Source organism: Lepidochelys kempii, chromosome 22 (genome assembly GCF_965140265.1).
Source record: "Lepidochelys kempii isolate rLepKem1 chromosome 22, rLepKem1.hap2, whole genome shotgun sequence".
Classification (NCBI taxonomy): domain Eukaryota; kingdom Metazoa; phylum Chordata; order Testudines; family Cheloniidae; genus Lepidochelys; species Lepidochelys kempii.
This window is the reverse complement of record NC_133277.1, coordinates 6,221,686-6,240,984: the sequence shown is the minus strand read 5'-3', so window position 1 is coordinate 6,240,984 and position 19,299 is coordinate 6,221,686. Positions and strand designations below refer to the sequence as shown.

The 19,299-nt window shown below is 48.1% G+C and overlaps 2 protein-coding genes across 12 annotated transcripts in view; one reads left to right on the top strand and one right to left on the bottom strand.

The window, feature by feature from the left end:
- The window catches only part of ARHGAP32 (Rho GTPase activating protein 32), a 414,799-nt gene extending 405,459 nt beyond the window's left edge, over positions 1-9,340 (top strand). For all 11 annotated transcript variants that reach the window (XM_073320998.1, XM_073320995.1, XM_073320999.1 and 8 more), the window contains 2 exons: positions 80-1,023; positions 2,286-9,340. In XM_073320998.1, the coding sequence (XP_073177099.1) occupies positions 80-1,023; positions 2,286-4,526 (3,185 nt within the window). In that variant the 3' untranslated portion in view covers positions 4,527-9,340. The remainder of the gene's footprint in view (positions 1-79; positions 1,024-2,285) is intronic.
- Positions 1-19,299, bottom strand: part of KCNJ5 (potassium inwardly rectifying channel subfamily J member 5) — a 244,426-nt gene that overhangs the window by 56,003 nt on the left and 169,124 nt on the right. The gene's annotated exons all lie outside the window — the stretch shown is intronic.

Here is a 19,299-nt window from a genome sequence, read left to right as displayed (position 1 = left end):
TCATAATGGTCTATAGGGTTAGGTCACTATCCTTACAGAGTAACAAATCTCTCTCTCTCTCAATTTTCCCCCCCATTAGGAGCAGTTGCCCTCGACTCCCCCCAGGATCCTGTTCCTGTCAGTTCTGTCTCTCTTATCCCTCCTCCTCCTCCGAAAAATGCAGCGCGCATGCTGGCCTTAGCGTTAGCTGAGTCTGCACAGCAAGCATCTACTCAGTCCCAGAAGAAGCCAGGAGATGCTCATTCTGACTGTACAAATTATGGAGAGACTGACGTAGCTATAGAAAAGGTCCACCTCTCTGCTGGGGCTGCTCCAGACAAGCTCCATTTGTATACTGGTGTTCCTGAGAACCAAATCCACCTCCAGAGTGGGGGACCTGTAGACCAGGACCTCACTAGGACACCTGGGGACCGTAACCATCTACACAGTAGTACACCTGGAAATAGGGACCAGCCCCATCTGGATACTGGCATGCCTGGGGACCTGCATAGTGGCACAAAGGTGGACTGGGACCACTCCAACTTCCATACTGGAACAGTGGGGGACAAGGACCACTTCTCCTTCCATCCAGGTGGCCCTGGGGATTGGGAGCGCACTCCTCTCCCTACAGGTGCTTTGCTTAGCCAGGAACTATCCACAACAGATGTGCCTATAGATAAGCCCCACCTCCATACTTGCATATCTATGGATAAGTATCACATCCCTGTGGAGAAGCTTCATCTCCCTACCAGCACAGCTGATGACAAACTCCAGCCTCCTCCTGTAGCTGCCAGGGAGAAAAACGCCATGGCTACAATGACATACATGACAACTATCCAGACACCAGCAACTGAGATGAGTCATGGAACAGCAGGTCAGGACACGGCGGCTGAACCCGTGGCTCAGGCAGATGTTATTGTCACGACTGCTCAGCGCATTCTTATGACCAATTCCCTAGCACCATCTCAGAGACCAGCAGACCATCAGCCAGCCATGGGACAAGTTCCAGCAGTAGCCACCAAAGGATCAAGTAATTCCAACCACGTAAGTGATGCACACATAGACCCCCACCCCGTGTGTGTGTGTGTGTTTATTTATTTGTACATACAGTATCTGTGTGTAATAGTAGGGGTGGAATTTTGAGCAAAGTATGGGCTTATCCACAGAGGAGCAAGAGACATACTTTCTGCTCCAGATTCCCAGGAATTATTAGTGTATGTATAATATATACACCCACTCAGAAATATCACAGTATATTCACTGATACTTTCCAGGGAATACCTACCCCAGTACACTCCCTCCTACGCTAGTTTTAAGGGGAAAGACACTTTCCCCTTCTCAGTGATGCCAACATACCATTATTCTTGTCGTCCCACATTGTTTTGGAAACAAAGACTTGGGTCCTGGTAGGAAAGTGGGCTGTGTGCAATGAGTAATTTACACATAGCTTTGAATACAAGAACATGCTTTTGGTGTCTTAACTAGCATCCCCTAGCTCAAACATGCTGTGAACTTCCATCAGAAGTGGCTCGAACAAACCCTTTAGTCTCTTCTTAAGGATGGTATTTTTAACAGTGCTGGGATCCCCTTAGCCAGTTAGTGGCACAGTTCAGTAACAGTCCTGAATCCTGGGATTTGGTTGTAGGCTCAAATGGCTTTAGACATCACAATGCTACATGATACCAACTTGAGCCACACCAACAGAGCAACTGCATTCACACACACTTGGAATCTAAAAATTGTCTGACACACACTAAGGAATAGTGTTGTTAATTCACAGGAAGTGAAATATTTGTACACTACTGATATACTACTATAGATCATGCATTAACTCAGAGCTGCGTATATAGATTTGAAACAAGGTTCACATGTGCTAAAATACATACCTTTATAAAAGCCACCTGTCAAAGTGTTCTAGGCTCTGTACAAAAAGTTTTGGCCAATTGGTCTTTAGAAACCATAGACTGACAACAGCCTTCTCCTCACCATTTATGATTACAAAAATAAATGGACAATCTCAGCACTTCCCAGCCCATCCACTAGTCCCTATTAAGCCTGGGGAAACCAGGTGCAAACTGCAGCATGTCCCAAAGATCACTAGAATACCTCTCAAAAGGCAGCATTGCCCCTGCTGTCAGCCAGAACACCCCCTGCACTCCCATGTTCAGTCCAGCAGCCTGGGCTATATTGTAGGGGAGTGTGATACATCCTGTAAAGCTAATAATATGGGTATCCAGTATAGAGACCCTGCAGTGGAGGGGGAGGGATTCTCACACACTAACCTTGATGTCGTTTCTCCATACTAGGTACGAGGAGCACTGCCTCCAGAAAAGCCAGCTGAGCCTCGACTAGCCGAGCCTGCTCCGGTTTTTGTCACCGAAAGTAGTTCCGCTACCCGATGTACTTCGTCCACTGCTGTGTCCCACCAGGGCCATTTGGAAAAGGCCCGGGAGAACGTCAGGGCTCCCTCTTTGCACCTGCGTTCCGAGTCAGTCCCTGCACACTCCTCCTATGGCTTTGCACCCCCCATCCCGCCCGTGAGGACACTGGAGAGTAAGATAGCTGCAGCCATGCACTCCAACAGTCTGGATACAGTGAATACCTCCACTTACCATTCCTTCCTGGCTTCCTCCATTCTGCCATCGTCCGGGGAGGAGGCCTTGCCCCCACCACCGCCGCCCAAGCATGCCTCTCTGCAGTCTGCATATCTCCCCCATCCCAAGCCAGAGAGTGCCCCTGAGCCGCCCATGCCAGAGAACTATCTGCATCACAAGCCAGCGTCCGTCCATCAGTACAGGCCAGAGAGCGTCCCACCGCATCTCTCCTACCACAGCAAGTCCGACCAGCACCAAGCTTACGCCTCCAGATCGGAAACGCCCACATCCATGGGCCCTCGCTACACCGCCTACCCCAGCCAAGGAAAGAGCACATCAGCCCATCACTCCAAGCCTCGCAGCCGCATGGAGTACACGTCCTCCATGAGCCCTACCACCCTGCGGAGCACCGGCTACACGGAGGAGGCTCCGCCCTACCCCACCATCCGAAGGGTGCAGTCGCTGCACGTCTCCACCCCTTCCACCATCCGCTCCGTCCCCATTTCACGGACAGAGGTGCCTCCCGACGACGAGCCCGTGTACTGCCCGCGGCCCCTCTATCAGTACAAGCCATGCCAGCCCCACTCAGATTATCATGTCACTCAGCTGCAGCCTTACTTCGAGAACGGGCGTGTGCATTACAGGTATAGCCCTTATTCCAGCTCGTCTGGCTCCTCCTATTACCCCACAGCAGGAGAGGGGGGGGTTTATGACCTGGACCCCTACAGCACAATGCGGCTCAGGCACTTCCACCCCCTTCCTAGCCGAGACTTTGCATCCTACACCTCGAGGCTGCAAAGTAAGAATCTGTACCGCTATCCTGGCCTGCCTGCCTATCCTCGGGGAGGCCTGATGAGTCACCTGGTGGGGAAAGAGCACAGCTTTATCAGCAGAGATGTGCCCCCAGCCCCGGACATCAAGCACACGTACGTGTCATGGGACCTGGAGGACATGGAGAAATACCGCCTGCAGTCCATCCGCCGGGAGAGCCGCTCACGCCAGAAAGCAAAAGGGCCAGTGATGTCCCAGTATGACAACCTGGGTCCGCTGCTGCAGGAGGAGCTGGACATCATCCACCTCCGCAGCAAATCCGATCCTGGAAAAACTGGTCTCCTGACTGTGGCCGAAGGGAGGTATCCAACCACGGCAGCCACCCCTGAAGGGGACGAACGTTACTATCTGCAGCACTCAGAGGCGGAGCCAGACAGAGCCCATTACCATGGGGCCTATGGGAACGGGCAGTCAGAGAAGCCTTCCCTTCCCCAGAAGCAGAGCAGCATCAGGAGCAGAAAGCTGCACGAGCCAGGCTGTAACGCTACAGAGCACAGGGGACACCTGCAGCAGGAAGCAAGCCATCGGCAGCCTTCGGAATCCAAAAATGGGCCCCCTTACCCCGACTTCAGGCCAAAGGGTGGCCAGGAACCCATGGAGCCCATTGGTTTCCAGCACTCAGGTGGGAAGTACGTCACAGCCGGCCAGGAGGCCCTGAGACTCAACCACAAGGAAGCGAAGCTGGCAGAGGACCGGCCAGACTTGGAAAGACCTCGAGCCAGGCAAATAGCTCCTGGCGAGAAACACACCAGAGACTGCTATAATAAAGAGGAGGAGCACCAGGTCCAACCCATGGCGCCACCTCCCAAGCCAGAACGGAGCCAGAGCCTCAGAATCCGGCATCCGGAGAACATGGACAGGGACCCTAGCCTCCTGTACCCATACCAAACCCTTGGCAAACGCCAAAGCAGTATGACAGTGTTGTCCCAGTACGATAATTTGGAGGATTACCATACCATGCCTCAGCACCAAAGAGGGGGCTACCTTGGAGGAGGGGGGTTCATGCCCCCTGGCTTTCCCCATTCACACAGTAGGACATACGCCACAGCTTTGGGCCAGGGGGCCTTTCTCCCTACAGAGCTGTGTTTGCAGAGGCCGGAGACAGAGATCCATGCTGAGTGAGCTGGGGGAAGGAGGGATAGAGCCTAAGCAGCCTCTGCTGGACAGTGGACTGTTTTATTTTTTCAATGACAAAATTTAAAAAAAAAAAGCACCCCCATGAGCAAAGCAAACCCACTCTCAACCCTGCCACCAGCTCACCACTCAATGTTTGTCCTAGGTGTATAGTTTTCTTTCGTGTCATTTGAGAGGTTGGAATGATCGTGCAGGCTGTGTTGGAATGCGGAAAGATGAGCCAGGACCCAGAGAGGCAGAGCAGATCTGAAAGAGGCATGGTGTGGAGGGGAAAAGGGGTTTTCCTTCCCCTGGTTTGACACGGGCTGCTGGTTGCATGCAGCTTTCTCTTGGCATATCCAGTCACTCTCCCAGCTGCCAACATTAGAGGAGTTGCATGGATATGTTTTACCCTTTGAATGAGATGCCATGGGGGAGTCTCTGTTCTGACCCTTTCAGATTGCATCAGTAGCACACTGCAAGCTGTGGGAAAAGGACAGCTTCCAAGTGTTGGTTTCCTCCTAGATTATTGGTGCTCTGCCTCCCCTTGAAAATTGTGCAGGGGTAGACAGAGATTGGCCCCAAGACAGAACACAGGCTGGTTTTTAAAGGCTCATTAAACAAGCTGCTTCTGGCTATAAGAAGGGATTTTACCGAAATTCAAGCGTTCACCCTCATTCTGTAAATGGAGATGAGCTTTGAAAGTAAAAAAACCTACCCCCCCCCCCACACACACACACACTTGGGTACAGGTGATTGAACAGCATACACATTTCATGCTAATTCCTCTTTACTTACAGGCTACCTGCAGTACCAGCTATTTAATTGCACGTCCTAGCTGGCCAGAAACTACTATCTATTTACAATGTCACTAGATGATTATGTCCAGCTTGTAAACTAGAGCACAGGTTCCCTGCTGGGAGCGACTTGCACAACCATGGAGTTGCTCTGGCCCAAATAACTCAGTCCTTCATGGAAAACTCCTGTTGACTTTCATATGCGGCCTACAGGATGAGGCCCTCACTCATGAGATTGCAGTGAGTTGATGTAAGCACAGAGCAGTTACGTGCATGCTATGAAATAGCATTGCCTCCCTTCAGGCAGCGGGAAGGGAAGGGACAGTGCACCTCTTTACAGCACACACCTGGTGTTGCCTTGCCTATTTAATAGAAACAAGACAGCGTTTCATCTGCAGCCTCTCTGGGTTCACAGCCATTTTAACCCTGCTATAAATCACATACATTTTATGAGACAGGGCTTCCTAGAAAATCCTTGAGATTTAGCATTTAAAACATTCAGAGTTCACCCATGGTACTGGGACCTTTCATGTACTGGTGGATCACACATCATCTCTCCCTGTTTTGAAATTCAGAGGGTTTACTTAAAGAAAGCACCTGAAAAGTTCTCTTAGCTGGAAGTCCTGCAGCTAGCATAGCTAAGATTATTAAAGGAACTCATGTCAGAGCCTCCTAGAACAAGTGTTTTATTCATTGCTATTTTGGGCTTTTAAAGTAATAATAAAAACCTGTCAGCGCTCACAGGGGACCACCACCCTTCTAGTAGGTACCTAGTCATTAGGATTTTGGTTCTTTTACTCTCAGCCTTTTCTGGGGCTGTTTCAACTAGGATAGCCTATGGTCTGATTTTATTGTGCAATGTATTGTTTTAAGAAGAATGTGTTCAATATAGAGTTTTTCCTAAATGTTATAGAAATAAATTTAGCTGTCAGGAAAAAAGCACTGTGATCCAGGTTACCTCAATATCATTCACTTTGTGACTAATTATCAACTAGAGGGTATTATTCTTTGGGGGTGTGTGAAAAGGGCTGTTAGCTGAGAACACGGGGCCCCTTCTGCTAGTAAATCTGGCTTTCCCCAATATTATCTGTCCAGGGGAGTCTAGCTACAGTAGTCAGTCAAGCTATGTTTAGAGACTAGTATTGGGTCTTCGCACTTCATCTCCCCTCTGCTGTTCCAGAGTGTCAGCCTCCCTTGTTCTGGATTTGGGGCAGGTACAAGCTATTCAGGTGACAAGGACAGCCTGTCAAATCTCTCCCCCTCAATGCCTTAATTCTCTCCACCATCCTCTCTGTGTTGGCCTTAAGTTACCCAGAGAAATAGCTGAACTAAGCTGCTTTGAATGTCTTTGCTCATTTGCTTGCTCCTATAGGGCATAAACACTATCTCCAAAAGATTTCCACTCCTTACAAGCCGTAGCAGCAAGAGATAGAGCCTGCGATCTCCGCCTGATCCATTGTTCACAGCACTCTACCATCACTGGGTTCCTTGGAAGTCAAGGCCCCTCAGCACCATACAGGAATGGCCCCATAAGTGAACAACTGACCCCATCACTAGGGACTTGTCTAGACAAATTAAATTAAATTAAATTAATCTGGAATAAAGGTAGGGTGTGACTTTAGAGCAAACTAGCTATTCCTGGTTAACCTCCATGGATGGATGCTCTTATACCAGAATAAGAGAGCTTTAGTCCAGATTAGATTAATCCCTGGATTAAACTAATTCAGATGTTCTTATTCTGGAATAAGAGCCTCCACGCATGGAGTTAGTCAGAAAATAGTGAAGACAGACAAACTGATTAATGGCGTCACAGGTTGTGCCCACTCTTGGCCCTGTGCGGTCCCCCCTTCAGTAAGACAGCCCTTCTCGGGGGTTGCCCTCTGCATGCAAACCATTGGAAACACAAGAAAATCCACCACTTTGTCACAACATCTCTGTGATAACAGCCCTCTAAGAGATCAGGGATCTTTCTTTTTTGTTCCAGCATGAGACATTCATTCAGCCTCTTCCCTTTAACGTACTTGGGAACAAGTTTATCCCTAGTCTCCTCCCATGCCCAGCCTTATCAACATGTGATTGGAGGGCCAGCAGCCCTGTAAGAGTCCAGGGTTAGGGCAGGTGCCCTAATGAAGGGGTGAGACTAGAGCAGCAAGCAAGGAACATGAACCCTTCATGGGCACACGACTGCTAACAGCTGCTAATATTTTGAACCTTCTTTCCCCCTTGACAAAGCCATATAGTGAACTATGCAGTTCTGCTCTTGTACTGTGGTTACATTTTGGAACTTGTTGGCCCTTAGAGAAATGGTCCCACCCCCTTCATTAGATTATACACCCAACAGTGTCCATTCTTCAGGAAAAAGGGGATGGGAATTGCCCCAAGTCACTCAAGAGTCTCAGGTGGCCCTTGGCCAAGTAATAGTTGGGTATGATGCACAATATGGCATATAGAGGGATTATTTAGAAGTCCCATCAGTGAATGGGGTAAGGAGGGAAAAAAATAGGATGATAATGTACCAACTATGTGCCAGATTCCGCTCATCTGTAGTAACCTATTGTCTAAGTATAACTTCAGTAAGAATCCATGAGCAGTAGCAGATTTGGCAAGTTCCCTATACCTGTATCACTGCCTGCCTGCCTCTTTATTGCCACTTGCTGAGTTTTCAGCTTAATTTCTCATTACCATGTGAGAGAGTTTGGGCCCAGTTCTGCTCTGGGAGTGGTGTAGAGATCTGCTCTGGATTTGCACCTGCAACTCAGAGCAGAATGTGGCGCATAAAGCAAGCTCTCCAAGAGTACAGATGTTGAGCTAACAACCAAGGCATGGGCCCTGGCACATCTACTTCAGTTCTGATTTTAAAAATTCTGATCAGGTTTAAACTTTATGCATATGACAGTAAAAACTTTGTGCCTACAGGTCTTTACAGAGGTAATAGGCTTGTGCTTATCGCTTGGGGGTGGGGGGTAGGGGTATCAGTGAGGATTGCACAGGTGTAGCAAATTGCTACACAAAACTAAAACAAACTTGAAAAATGTATTGTTCCCTTTAGCTACAAAAGGGACAGACCCTCGTGTGTAGTCTTTGCCATTCATCTCATTGGTATGTAGACAAAGCATTGACTGAAACAGTTTGTAATGTGCTAGAAAATCTGAATGAAAAATTGCATTGAACATTTATTTTTTTAAAGGGCCTGTGACACTTTTCCAGAACCTTGTGCTACAGAAGTCTGATGCCACAGACATGGTGTAGTTTAAAGAGGTGTACATAGTAACCCCAGTGCGTGCAACCATTCTTGCAAAAACCAACACGCATGGTGATTTTTGCAGTTCGTTTTCCTGCTGTAGAAATTTGACCCTTTTTGCCCTAAGCCGCACGAGAGAGAAATCCCAGAAAGCCTTAGGATTACCTTCAGCGTTCCCTTCACTTTAATTTATAGAGTGTCTTATTTTCATGTTTGGGTTTTTTTGTTTTTGGTGGGGTTTTTGTGAACTAGTGTAAAATGTATATGCTGACAAGCTCATGTATTTTTATGTAAATATTTTTGTGGTTTTCCCAGCCCCGCTCTGTAAATACTTAGATTCTCATTTTCTTTCCACTTTGTATGATGCGGATGTGGTTTTGTTTTCTGTTTTTATTTGTACTGTAATGCAATGATCCAGACTGAGGTGTCTTGTGGTATTTAAAAAAAAACAAGTCAGTAGTTCCACTGAGCTCACATTCAAATGTGCAACCCAACAGCATTAATCAAGCCAGGTTAAAACCTACTCCTTTACATTTGTGTGTGTTTGTGCCTCGGCCAGGTTAATTAACAATATACTGAAAAGCGATAGGGCATGGGAAAACTAGTTTAGAGCCATGAGGTTTTGGGGCCAGGTACCTCGAAAGACAAGAGAGGTGATGAGTGCTGTATTTACGTGCCAAGCCTATTGCAAATTGCTGCCTGTCAGTCTGTTCCGGCGCTTATCTGTTCAGTTACACCTGTGGCATAACTGTTCTGAAAAGAAAAAATAAACCAACCTTGGCTTTCCTAGTCTCCTTTTCTTCTCATCCCGAATTACTAGGCAAGGAGCAATGCTGCAGGAGTAGCACAAAAGGGAGGTGGCAGTTTCCTAACAACAGCGGGATTCCAAAATTGGGTTTGGCCATTAAAACAGATGGATGGTGGGAGAAGTGAACTCTTGTGGGCAGGAACTAGCTGTACCCCATGACTAGGGAATCCTGAGTACTACTGTATTTACAGGTATCAACAAAATTCATTCAACAGCATCAGATTTTTCCCCTTCAGTCATCGTTTTCTGCCATTAACATGGTCTAACCATTTCAGTTGATGCCACCAGCCTACACCCACACCCTAAGAAGTTACATCTCCCGCTCCTGAAAGTAACCCTGCAGACTGAATGCCAGTGGATAACACAACATCTTTATACAGAGAAGCTCTCCCCCTCCTTGCAAGATAACAGGAATTTCAAAGGGCTGCTTTGACCGCTCCCCATCTGTTTTAGAAGTTTTAATGCTGCTCTTCTCTCACAAGTCACAGCATTTAGGGTATATCTATACTTCATGGTAAACCTGGATCTGTGGGACATGGGCTTAGTGTGCATGTTACACTACACAGACAACCTGACTCAGGTCCACACTTTGACCTGAACCCCGGTCTTCTGCATCCCAGATGTGTGCCCCAGCCACTGGGCTACTGACTGCAATAGGCCACCTGAGCAGCTGACCTGGCTTAGGTGCCTAAGACCAGGAAAGGCATCACGGTTGAGAATCCCAAGCAGAGGCAGGCGCCTACAGAGTTAGGCACGTCTTATTGGCTAGCTTAGGCAGCTCCCAGTTGGCTTGTTGGCATCTGTGAACCCCTTCCTGAGATGTCTAACTCTCCGTGGCCTATTGGGGCTGTAAATTCCACTGGGTGGCAGGGCCCAGCGTTGCAACCCACTGACGTCCCCTGTGTGAATCAAGCCCTAACGCTTTTGCTGCACTAAGAGATGCCGGGGCTCACATCTTCTACAGCCCAATTTCCTGACTGCCACCTTTGTTCTACATTGAATGCAGCAAAAAGGGGAGTCAAACTAATTATTAAGTTAAGGGGGCTGCATGAAAACAGGTGTCTAGTAGAAACAGTGCAGTCTTGTGCACATGATGGACATCATACCGTGCTAGAAGGGTTAGAAAAAACAATGGCAAAGATGGAGTGGAAGACGGGGGGGAGAGGAAAACCACCTAGCAACCAGGGTTGCTGGGTGGGGGTTGGTATAAATAGTAGTGCCTAAAAATGAAGCAGCAGGTAAACACCAGCAATCTGGGGGCCTGTTTTAAGCTCTTTATAAAGCTGCTTTTCATCTGAGGCAATAGTCCATGCATGTCTAGGGAGCATCATTTGGAGTTTGGGGGAGTGTTTTTAACCCTTCTGAGTCACAAATAACAGCATGCTGGCCAAGTGACTCTTGGCAGTCCCTGTCCGCCGCATTGCCTTCAGGTGTAACTAGGACCCAGTGCACAATCTGGATTCTCAAAAAGAAAAGGAGGCCTTGAGGCACCTTAGAGACTAACCCATTTATTTGAGCATGAGCTTTCGTGAGCTCCAGCTCGCTTCATCTGGATTCTGTTCATGGTGCACAAGGAGGAATAGACCCCAACTAAGCTCACAGGAGTGAAAAACTAGGTGCATGCACCTCCGCCCCCCCCCCCCCAGCTCTGACAGCACCATCTTTAGAGTCTCTTTCAGACTGAAGCTGTCCTTTAGCCATTTGCCCTGTAGTTCGTTATCCACGACCTCCACTCAGGGAAGGCACACAGCACCACGTCCTTTCTGGAACTACTCCTTGCTCATTTTACTATCTGGAATTTGCTTTTCGTGGCTGTTGGAACAGGTGAGTGAAACCTGATCGCCTTGGTGCCAAGTATTCATGCTAGGAGAGCTCAAATGTTTGCATAAAGCGAGCGGTCACACAGTGAGGTTACCCCGATTGGAATGAGTAGGCAGTTCAGACATCGGACATTCAGGGCAGCGGGGTCCAGCTAGGTGGCCCTAGCCTGTTTGAATTAGCAAGTGCCTCATGCACAATCCAACCGGGGAACCCTGAGGTGCTCACCACTTCATGGGGCATGTAAAGTAAGAGAGCTCCAGAAAATAAAGTTTCTCTCAACTGGTGGCTTTCAAAGCTGAGCTGGAGGTGATCAAGCCCAGCTCAGGAGACAAGTGCCTTTGACAGCCTTTTGTCAAGCCATCCAGCCTTCACCACCTCTAAAGATTGCTGCTGCTCAACGGTGCCTTCCCTTAATCTGAATATCTGCAACAAGTGCTTTTTATTTATAGAGTGGCTTTCCTCCAGAAAGATCCCAAAGAACTTTAAACTACCACCACATAGGAACCACTGATACAGAAAAACAGCCACCTTTGGGATGTGGGGCAGAGACTAGGTAGCACGCTACATGTCCACAATGAGTGGGCCAGACACACCCGGGCCAACCCGTTCTAACAAACGGGGCCACAGAAACTCGAGTGTCCACAGCAAGCCGACAGCATCTCTCCTTATCAAAAGGTGTCCCCCAAAAGAGCCACAAAGATACAACTAGCCCAGGGGTTTTCAATCTTCATTGCACCACCACGCCCTTCTGACAAGAAAAGTTACTTCACGATCCCAGCAAGTCTAAGCCAGCTATGACAACCCCATTCAAAGGGGGTCAGGACCCACTTTGGGGTCCCGACCCACAGTTAGAACCGCTGAACTAGACAATCAGTGTATGTGCCACGTGAGAGCTGGGCCAGCCTGGCCAAGATTGGTCTGCAAGTTTTTAGGAGTCGTTTCCAAAACATGATGTTTAGCTCAATAAAGCCATTGCTAGGGCCTGTCGCCAGCTGACAAGAATGGTCTGAACACTCTGATAAAGTCATTTCTATAACCTGAACAACACCACTAACATTCTCCCTGAAGTCCCAGGATGAAGCACTCCCAAGCCAGGAAGCGCACATGCTAAGGTCACAATAACATATTATTCCCCTCCCCACCCCAGGACCCCTCTGTAAAGATCAAACACACTCCATCCATGTTAGCCAGGCAGCCTAGCTCCATGCAGGGGAGCTAAGGAAGTGGAAGCCACGCTGCAGGCCTCCCAGCAAAGGCCTTTTTCAGGAGGGACTTGGAGACAGTGGGAGATCTCCGGTCGAATCAGAGGTTCAGCGTAGGTGGCGAATACCACAAGGGACTGAAGTTTTTGTTTGACTTGGGCAGAGCAAAGGGGCAAACGACAAAAGATGGAGGGAAGAGAAGAATGCAAGCAAGCACGCAAGGGCTTCTAGCTCCACCGTAACTCTAGGCAAGTGGCACCTCATAACTCTGCTGAAAGGGCATTTCAGGACAGGCTCCAGCAAGGCTCCTCAGTGAGCACAACAGCCATCCCTTCCCACCTCCATGGTCTCCCAGGGCAGACTATTTCTCCCCACCCTCAATGTTCAAAACCCAATATTGGCTACGTCCAGTCTCATCACCGCAGCCAGATTCGTGGCTCGCAGAACTCAATTACTCAACGGAATCAAAGAGAAGGGCAAGAGCCAAGTTTATCTACCCAGGAACTTAGATGGCCCTTCACTACCGTGGTTCATCACCATAGCATTGGAGTGTCTAGAAGCATTCAGGCAAGCAAGCAGGCTTGGATCTTAAGCAACCTCCCCTGTTCACCATGGAAATCTCTCTCCACAAGCAGCACTGAGATAATAGTGAAACTAACCCACTCAGGCAAGGACATTCAAAGGACACACAGAGGTGTTACTGGAAGACATTCAGGGTATGTCTACACTGCAGCTGGAGATGTACCTTCCAGCTCTGGTAGATGTACACATGCTAGCTTTGATCAAGTTAGCATGCTAAAAATAGCATTGTGAGGGCAGCAGCCTGGCTGGCAGGAGGGGCTACTCAATGAAATTTTAAATTTCTGATTCCGAACGCCCCAAAGCTACTCCTGCAAAAGGTGGTTAAAAGTTGATCCTGAAAAACATTCAGTCGCAGACAGTCACAAAAACTCACGGGCTGCATCCAAATATTAAAGAGCCCTTCATCATCCCAGCACAAGACGGCTCCAAGGGCATTTCAGGCCACAAGGCAAGGAAACCAAAGCTTCAAGACAATATGTGTAAGGATGTGTAAGGCATTATTAAAAACTGATACCACCCACCAGGGTTTTGGCCCCTTAACTCCAGTCCTCACCATCGAAGTTCTATCTATAGAGATGAAAATGTGGGTCTCAATTAAGTTAGCTCAATCAAGTCGTCTTAACTTGACTGACACCCTCAGCCCCCTTCAGTACCACGGACACAACTAACATTTGGTCTGGTCGTACTGTAGCCTGGGTGGGAGACTACAAGTGATCCCAACCAGCACAATTGACCTGAAAGCTGTTCAACTACAAAGGGGAGGGCTAACTCAACTGGGCCTTTATGCCCACATAGAACAAGCTCCTGGTGTTTTTCTTCAGCTGTGGTCAGTACGGTGGAGGGAGCTCTAGCTTTGGATGACTGGAGCCACGGGTGGGTGATGACAGAACCGTTCACTCCGTTTCTATGTAGATTGAAGATAGCCACACAGGCTTGAAATAGAAAGCACCTAGGGTAAAATTAACACCGGTGGGAGAAGCATGGTCCAATGAACAGGTCAGTGGCCTTTGAGTCAGGACACTTGGATTCTAGTCGCACCTCTGCCACTAAACTTGCTGTGGGACCTTGAGAAAGTCACTTCAGCTCTCTGTGCCTCAGTTTCTCCACCCAGCCGGCATCTGTCCTGACTAGTTAGACTTGGGCAGGGACTGTCTCTCACGTTGGGCCTGACTGTGGCCAACAACCATGCAGAGGATCGGCACAAAGGCTTATGCACCACTTCAGGCCTTGTGCCAATCCTCTGCATAGTGGTCGATTTCACCTCTAATAAACGGAGCGTCTTGCCACATCTAAGCTATGAAACCAGGCTCGGGGCTGAAAGACCACGCAGAGAGAATGTATTCCACCTGTTCCATCCCAGCTGGTCACTAGGCCATGGCTTTGCTGCTTGTGAGCAAAGACTCTCATGGCAGAGAAACAGAAAAGGCCTCCAAGTCACTTGAGGCACATGATCCCTGTACACATCACTGGGCTTTTGTTGTACATGAAACAGGACACCCCATATGAGCATGGCCCTCAACCCATCAAGCCCTAAGGGTGCCTAAGGGGGGAGACAGAGGAGGAAGGTTTAACAGGATTCCCTGCTACAGACACTTGCAATGTTAGTTCAGCCTTTGGTGACACCAACGGTTTTAAAATGACTGAGGGGTGCTCTCTGCAGAATGGAGCTCTCCAAGTGAACGGAGACACCGAGCAGCTGCTAAGACGGATCAGCAAGACACCTCGGAGGAGACCTGGATTTGATTTCTCCCACTTGCACTGGACACCTAAATCCACAAGCAGAAAGATTTGGAAGTGTCTGGCTTGGGGCCATAATGGACTGGATTCTCTACAGCAAGCACCAGAGGTATACATTTCCCATCCCCCCGCAGCCAAGGGCCTTGATGCCTCCAAGGTGATGGAGTTCCCACTTGGGAGGGGGGTTTAAAATCACTGCATAGGGCTTAGATTAGCACCTCCTAGATTAGCTTCCTTTCCAGTCTGTAGCCATCTACCTCTGGAGCTTTGCTAGCCACCCCACATCATTTTAATAGGTAGTAGGGGGAGCCTGGCACCAGCTTTCTGCATGGCAGATTTATTGTCAGGGAGTCTGGCCCCATAGTTTAAATACATCCCAATAGACTGTTTCAGTGGCAAGGGAAGGCATGGAGATCTGTCAGTGTTGCTCCATAGCGCATGCTCCCAGAGATGCTCTTTTCCAAGTGCCATCTCCCCACCCCCCCCACCTCTATACCTCTGGCATTTGAAACTGCTTCCTCAGTGCCCCACTTTGCCTTTAGACAGTGATGTTTCTTTAACAAGATAGTCCATCCCCCGTAGCTTGGCAACTGTACTGATTTATTGCACGTCGGAGGAGGCCATAATAGGAACAAGCCATGCCTTGGGCAGCTCTGAGCTCTGCACCTCATTTTCGAGAAATAAGTAAGTTTTACTTGCCCTATTACAAAACACAACCTTCTCTGTGACAGCCCCTTCTCAGCTGGTGCCTACCTTTCAGGACAATGGAAATCCAGGCAGAAAAGGGGACACATGAGGATTTTAGAAATGACTGAGAAACTGGCAAGCCATTTAAACAAGGGTGATACTTGGAGACATCTGATGAAGTGAGCTGTAGCCCACGAAAGCTTAGGCGCTAATAAATTGGTTAGTCTCTAAGGTGCCACAAGTCCTCCTTTTCTTTTTGCGGATACAGACTAACATGGCTGCTACTCTGAAACTTGGAGACTGGGAACTCCTATCCACCAGGTAGTGCTGTTGACTCACATTTGTGCTGTTGAAACAAGAGGTCTTCAGAAGCAGCCTTTGATTGTGATTGCTTTGGTGTCTAAGGGTACAGCGCGAGGCACCCGGGGGCCAGATTTTCAGGAGGGCTGAGCTCCTGCAGCTCCCACTGACTCCAACTGGAACTGCGAGAGCACAGCATCTCTAAAATAAAAGCAGCCTCCAGAAGCCAAGCAGGGCATCCAAAAACAGAGCCAGTAATAAAAAATTGTCCACTTCAAACTTTTTGACCTGTATCCTTAAGACTGAGATAGTTACTAGAGTCCTCCCCCAAACGCTATACCAAGGAAGTCATGATGCCAGCTTGTTTCCTTCCGCTTTAAAAAGACCCAGTTGCCACTGGGTCACTAATACATATGCATGTCAGCAGGGGCACTGGAGAAAGTTGTGGTGGGGAGAGGAAGACAAAAAAAATGCAAGAGCACTTGTGAATGCAGAAGGAATCTGCACTTAAAGGGCTGGATGGTAGCACTAGATAATATACTGCAGAGAACGGTCCTGCACTGAAAGAGACAGGGCCTATTACTTTACTATAGTCCCGTTCCCTTATGCTAAGTATCCCATAATACCTTGCATCAGCTGAAGTAAGTTTTGGCTTCGGTAAACAGGAAAGCTGTCAGGATCAGGACATATGACTATTTTATCGTGGCAACAGGCAGAGATTTATTCTCACAAGCCAGTACCAGAATGTCCCAAAGGGAAAGGACAAGTGATATGATTGTTCTACCCTAGTACAAACCCAGAAGATGCTTTCATGCTCCTTGCTATCTGGAATGCATGTGTTCAGAACAAAGACACCAGAAAAACAAGATAGAAAGCGGATTCGTTAAATGTAGTTTCCTAGGACGTACACAGTACATTGTACTTGTAACCAAATAAGGTATAAAAAGATAGCTTTAGAGGTGTAACTTGGGAGCACACCTTCTGTGTGAGATGAATGTAACAGTGCTTTGCAGAGACTGGTATCATATCGAACGGTTTTCCTATACTCATAGCAACAAACCTGTCTGACTTTGGTCATGTGATCTCTTGAGTATATTTCACAACAAACCAAAGCATGGTCAAGCAACTGATTATACAATTTATCAAGAACAGGATGAACAATCTCCATTTTTTTCCCCCATGAACCAAAAAATGCAGATCAGGTTAACTGAAAATTTTCATTTCAATTTTGACCTTTGTGTGTATTTGTTTATGTATTTTGCTATAAATTAACTTACATTTCAGACCAAAAACTGGTTTCAAAATGAGAAACGCAACTTTCAATCTGAAAAAGGTTGAAATGCCCCATTTAGAGGGGAAAAATCCAAAGTCGTTTTGAAACGGGAAGCTCATCAGAACTGATCCTTTCCCATTCAATTCTGGCTTTTTCTCCTTGGACTGACACTGTCCAAGGAGAAAAAAATGTTTTGTCCAAAACTTCTCGACCAGCATTTTCTCTCTGTCCCTAGAGACAGGGTGTGCAGAGGGGAATGCACCCGTCAGAGCGGGTGGATGGGCAGTTTGGCAAAGTGGCAGCAGTTATCCCACACGCTCTCTTAGCCCAGGGCATTTAGGAACAGGATTATATGAGGCGGGGGCCTGAGATAGCAGGGACTAGACCCGATGACCCAGGAGGTCCTAATCTAGAATTCTTCCCTAGGCACCAAGATATAGCTGTTGTCTGCTAAGGGAACATATCACCTGCCCCACCGCAGGCAACACCACGGGATTGATTCTCCACGTTCCCGCACCCTGCTTGTTGTTGGCTTCTGCCTAATGCATTTTTCCTCCTAGCTAGTCAGTGGGGCATTCGCTCAAACTGGTGTCAAGTATCAGAGGGGTAGCTGTGTTAGTCTGGATCTGTAAAAGTGGCACACAGTCCCGTACAGACTAACGGACATATTGGAGCGTATGCTTTCATGGGTGAATACCTACTTTGTCGGATGAGCTTATGCTCCAGTATGTCTGTTAGTCTATAAGGTGCCACAGGACTCTTTGCCGCTCAAGCTGGTGTGTATCACACCACCTAGGGTCAGTTCAGTCGCATGGTTACCACAGAGATGAAATTAAGGGATTCTGCACAGGGCTTTTCATCTAGTTTTAGATTCTCTGTACCTCAATCTATAGACAAAGAAGTGTTACTCTTGCAATCTAGCACTTCATTCTTTCACCAACCAGCAGTATCTCCCCATCCACCCGCAGTCTGCTTATCTGGCTATTGTCCAGCAGCATCTAGTACAGGATTCATTATTTCAGAGTAGCTCTCTATTATTCCTTATCTACCCACGGTAGTTATTTATTTAGATCCATACAATGTGGCCATCACAGGCACTGGGAAACATGTATGAGGCATTTAAAGTGATACAAGCCAAAAATTGGTCACTCCTCCTTCCACTCAAGCAGGGCTAAACTGCCCCCTCTCTCCAGAAGGCCGGGTAGTTAGAAAAGCAACAGTCTGAAATTCAGCTAACTCTGGCTTAATCCAACCAAGGGGTGGAGCGAGTTCTGGAGACAAAGGACCCATTCACTGACTATCCTGCCAGCTAGCCCCCCAGACCCATTCGCTCAAACCTGGCAGGCTGCTAGCGCCAGGGTCTCAGCTGATGGCAACTGCTACAGCATCACGGGAGCAGAGAGGCAGCTGCTGATGAGCGCACGCCGTGAACTGAATCAGGCTACGGAGCACAACTCCGAGGTGGTTCCTGCGAGCAGTATCCCTTAGCCAAGGTACTTTTTTCACCACTATGCATAGCAGCAGTTGAGCTCCATACAACATCTCTTCACCCATCCATCTGCCAGCTGCAGAGTAGCCCCAGCCTACACCTGGCAGGAGCAGCTTGACTGAAGCAAAGTTCAGATCCAAGTCCAGATGTCCACCGCTGGTCCCTCGTCTCCACCCTGGACAGAGCCACACTCCACATACAGACAGCCCTGAACTCGGGATCTGGATTTGAGCACTGCACCTTGAGCCCCTCCCTACTGCTACGTGTTACTTCATAGCATCTGCCTATCAGTCTCTCCAGAGACCCTCTCACTTCACCTTGCCCAATGCTAGCTGCAGCCACGCTTTTCAGAATGGATGCTGCACCTGTCCCATCTTGGCTAACAGCCATTGATGGACCTATCCTCCAGGAACTTATCTTGTTCTTCTTTTCCATACTAATTTCCCTATTATCAACAACCCCCTGAAACAAACAAGCTTCTACAAGCTGGGAGTGGACGACAGGGGATAGATCACTCTGTGATTGCCCTGTTCAGTTCCTTCCCTCTGAAGCCCCTGGCACCAGCCACTCAGAAGACCGGATAAAGGGCTAGATGGACTATTGGTCTGACCCATTTATGGCCATTCTTATGTTCCATGGTTTGATTTTTACTTTCATCTCCTTTTCCCTCTCCTGTTTCAGTGGCAAAACGTTTTGAAAATGAAAACATAACTGGTGATTTCACTCAGATTTTCAAGCACATGGGTGAGGTTCTGTGGTCTGAGATGTGCAGGAGGTCGGACGTGATCCTTCTGACCTTGAACTCTATAAACAAAAGCCTCTCCACTTTCTGAAACCCATACAAT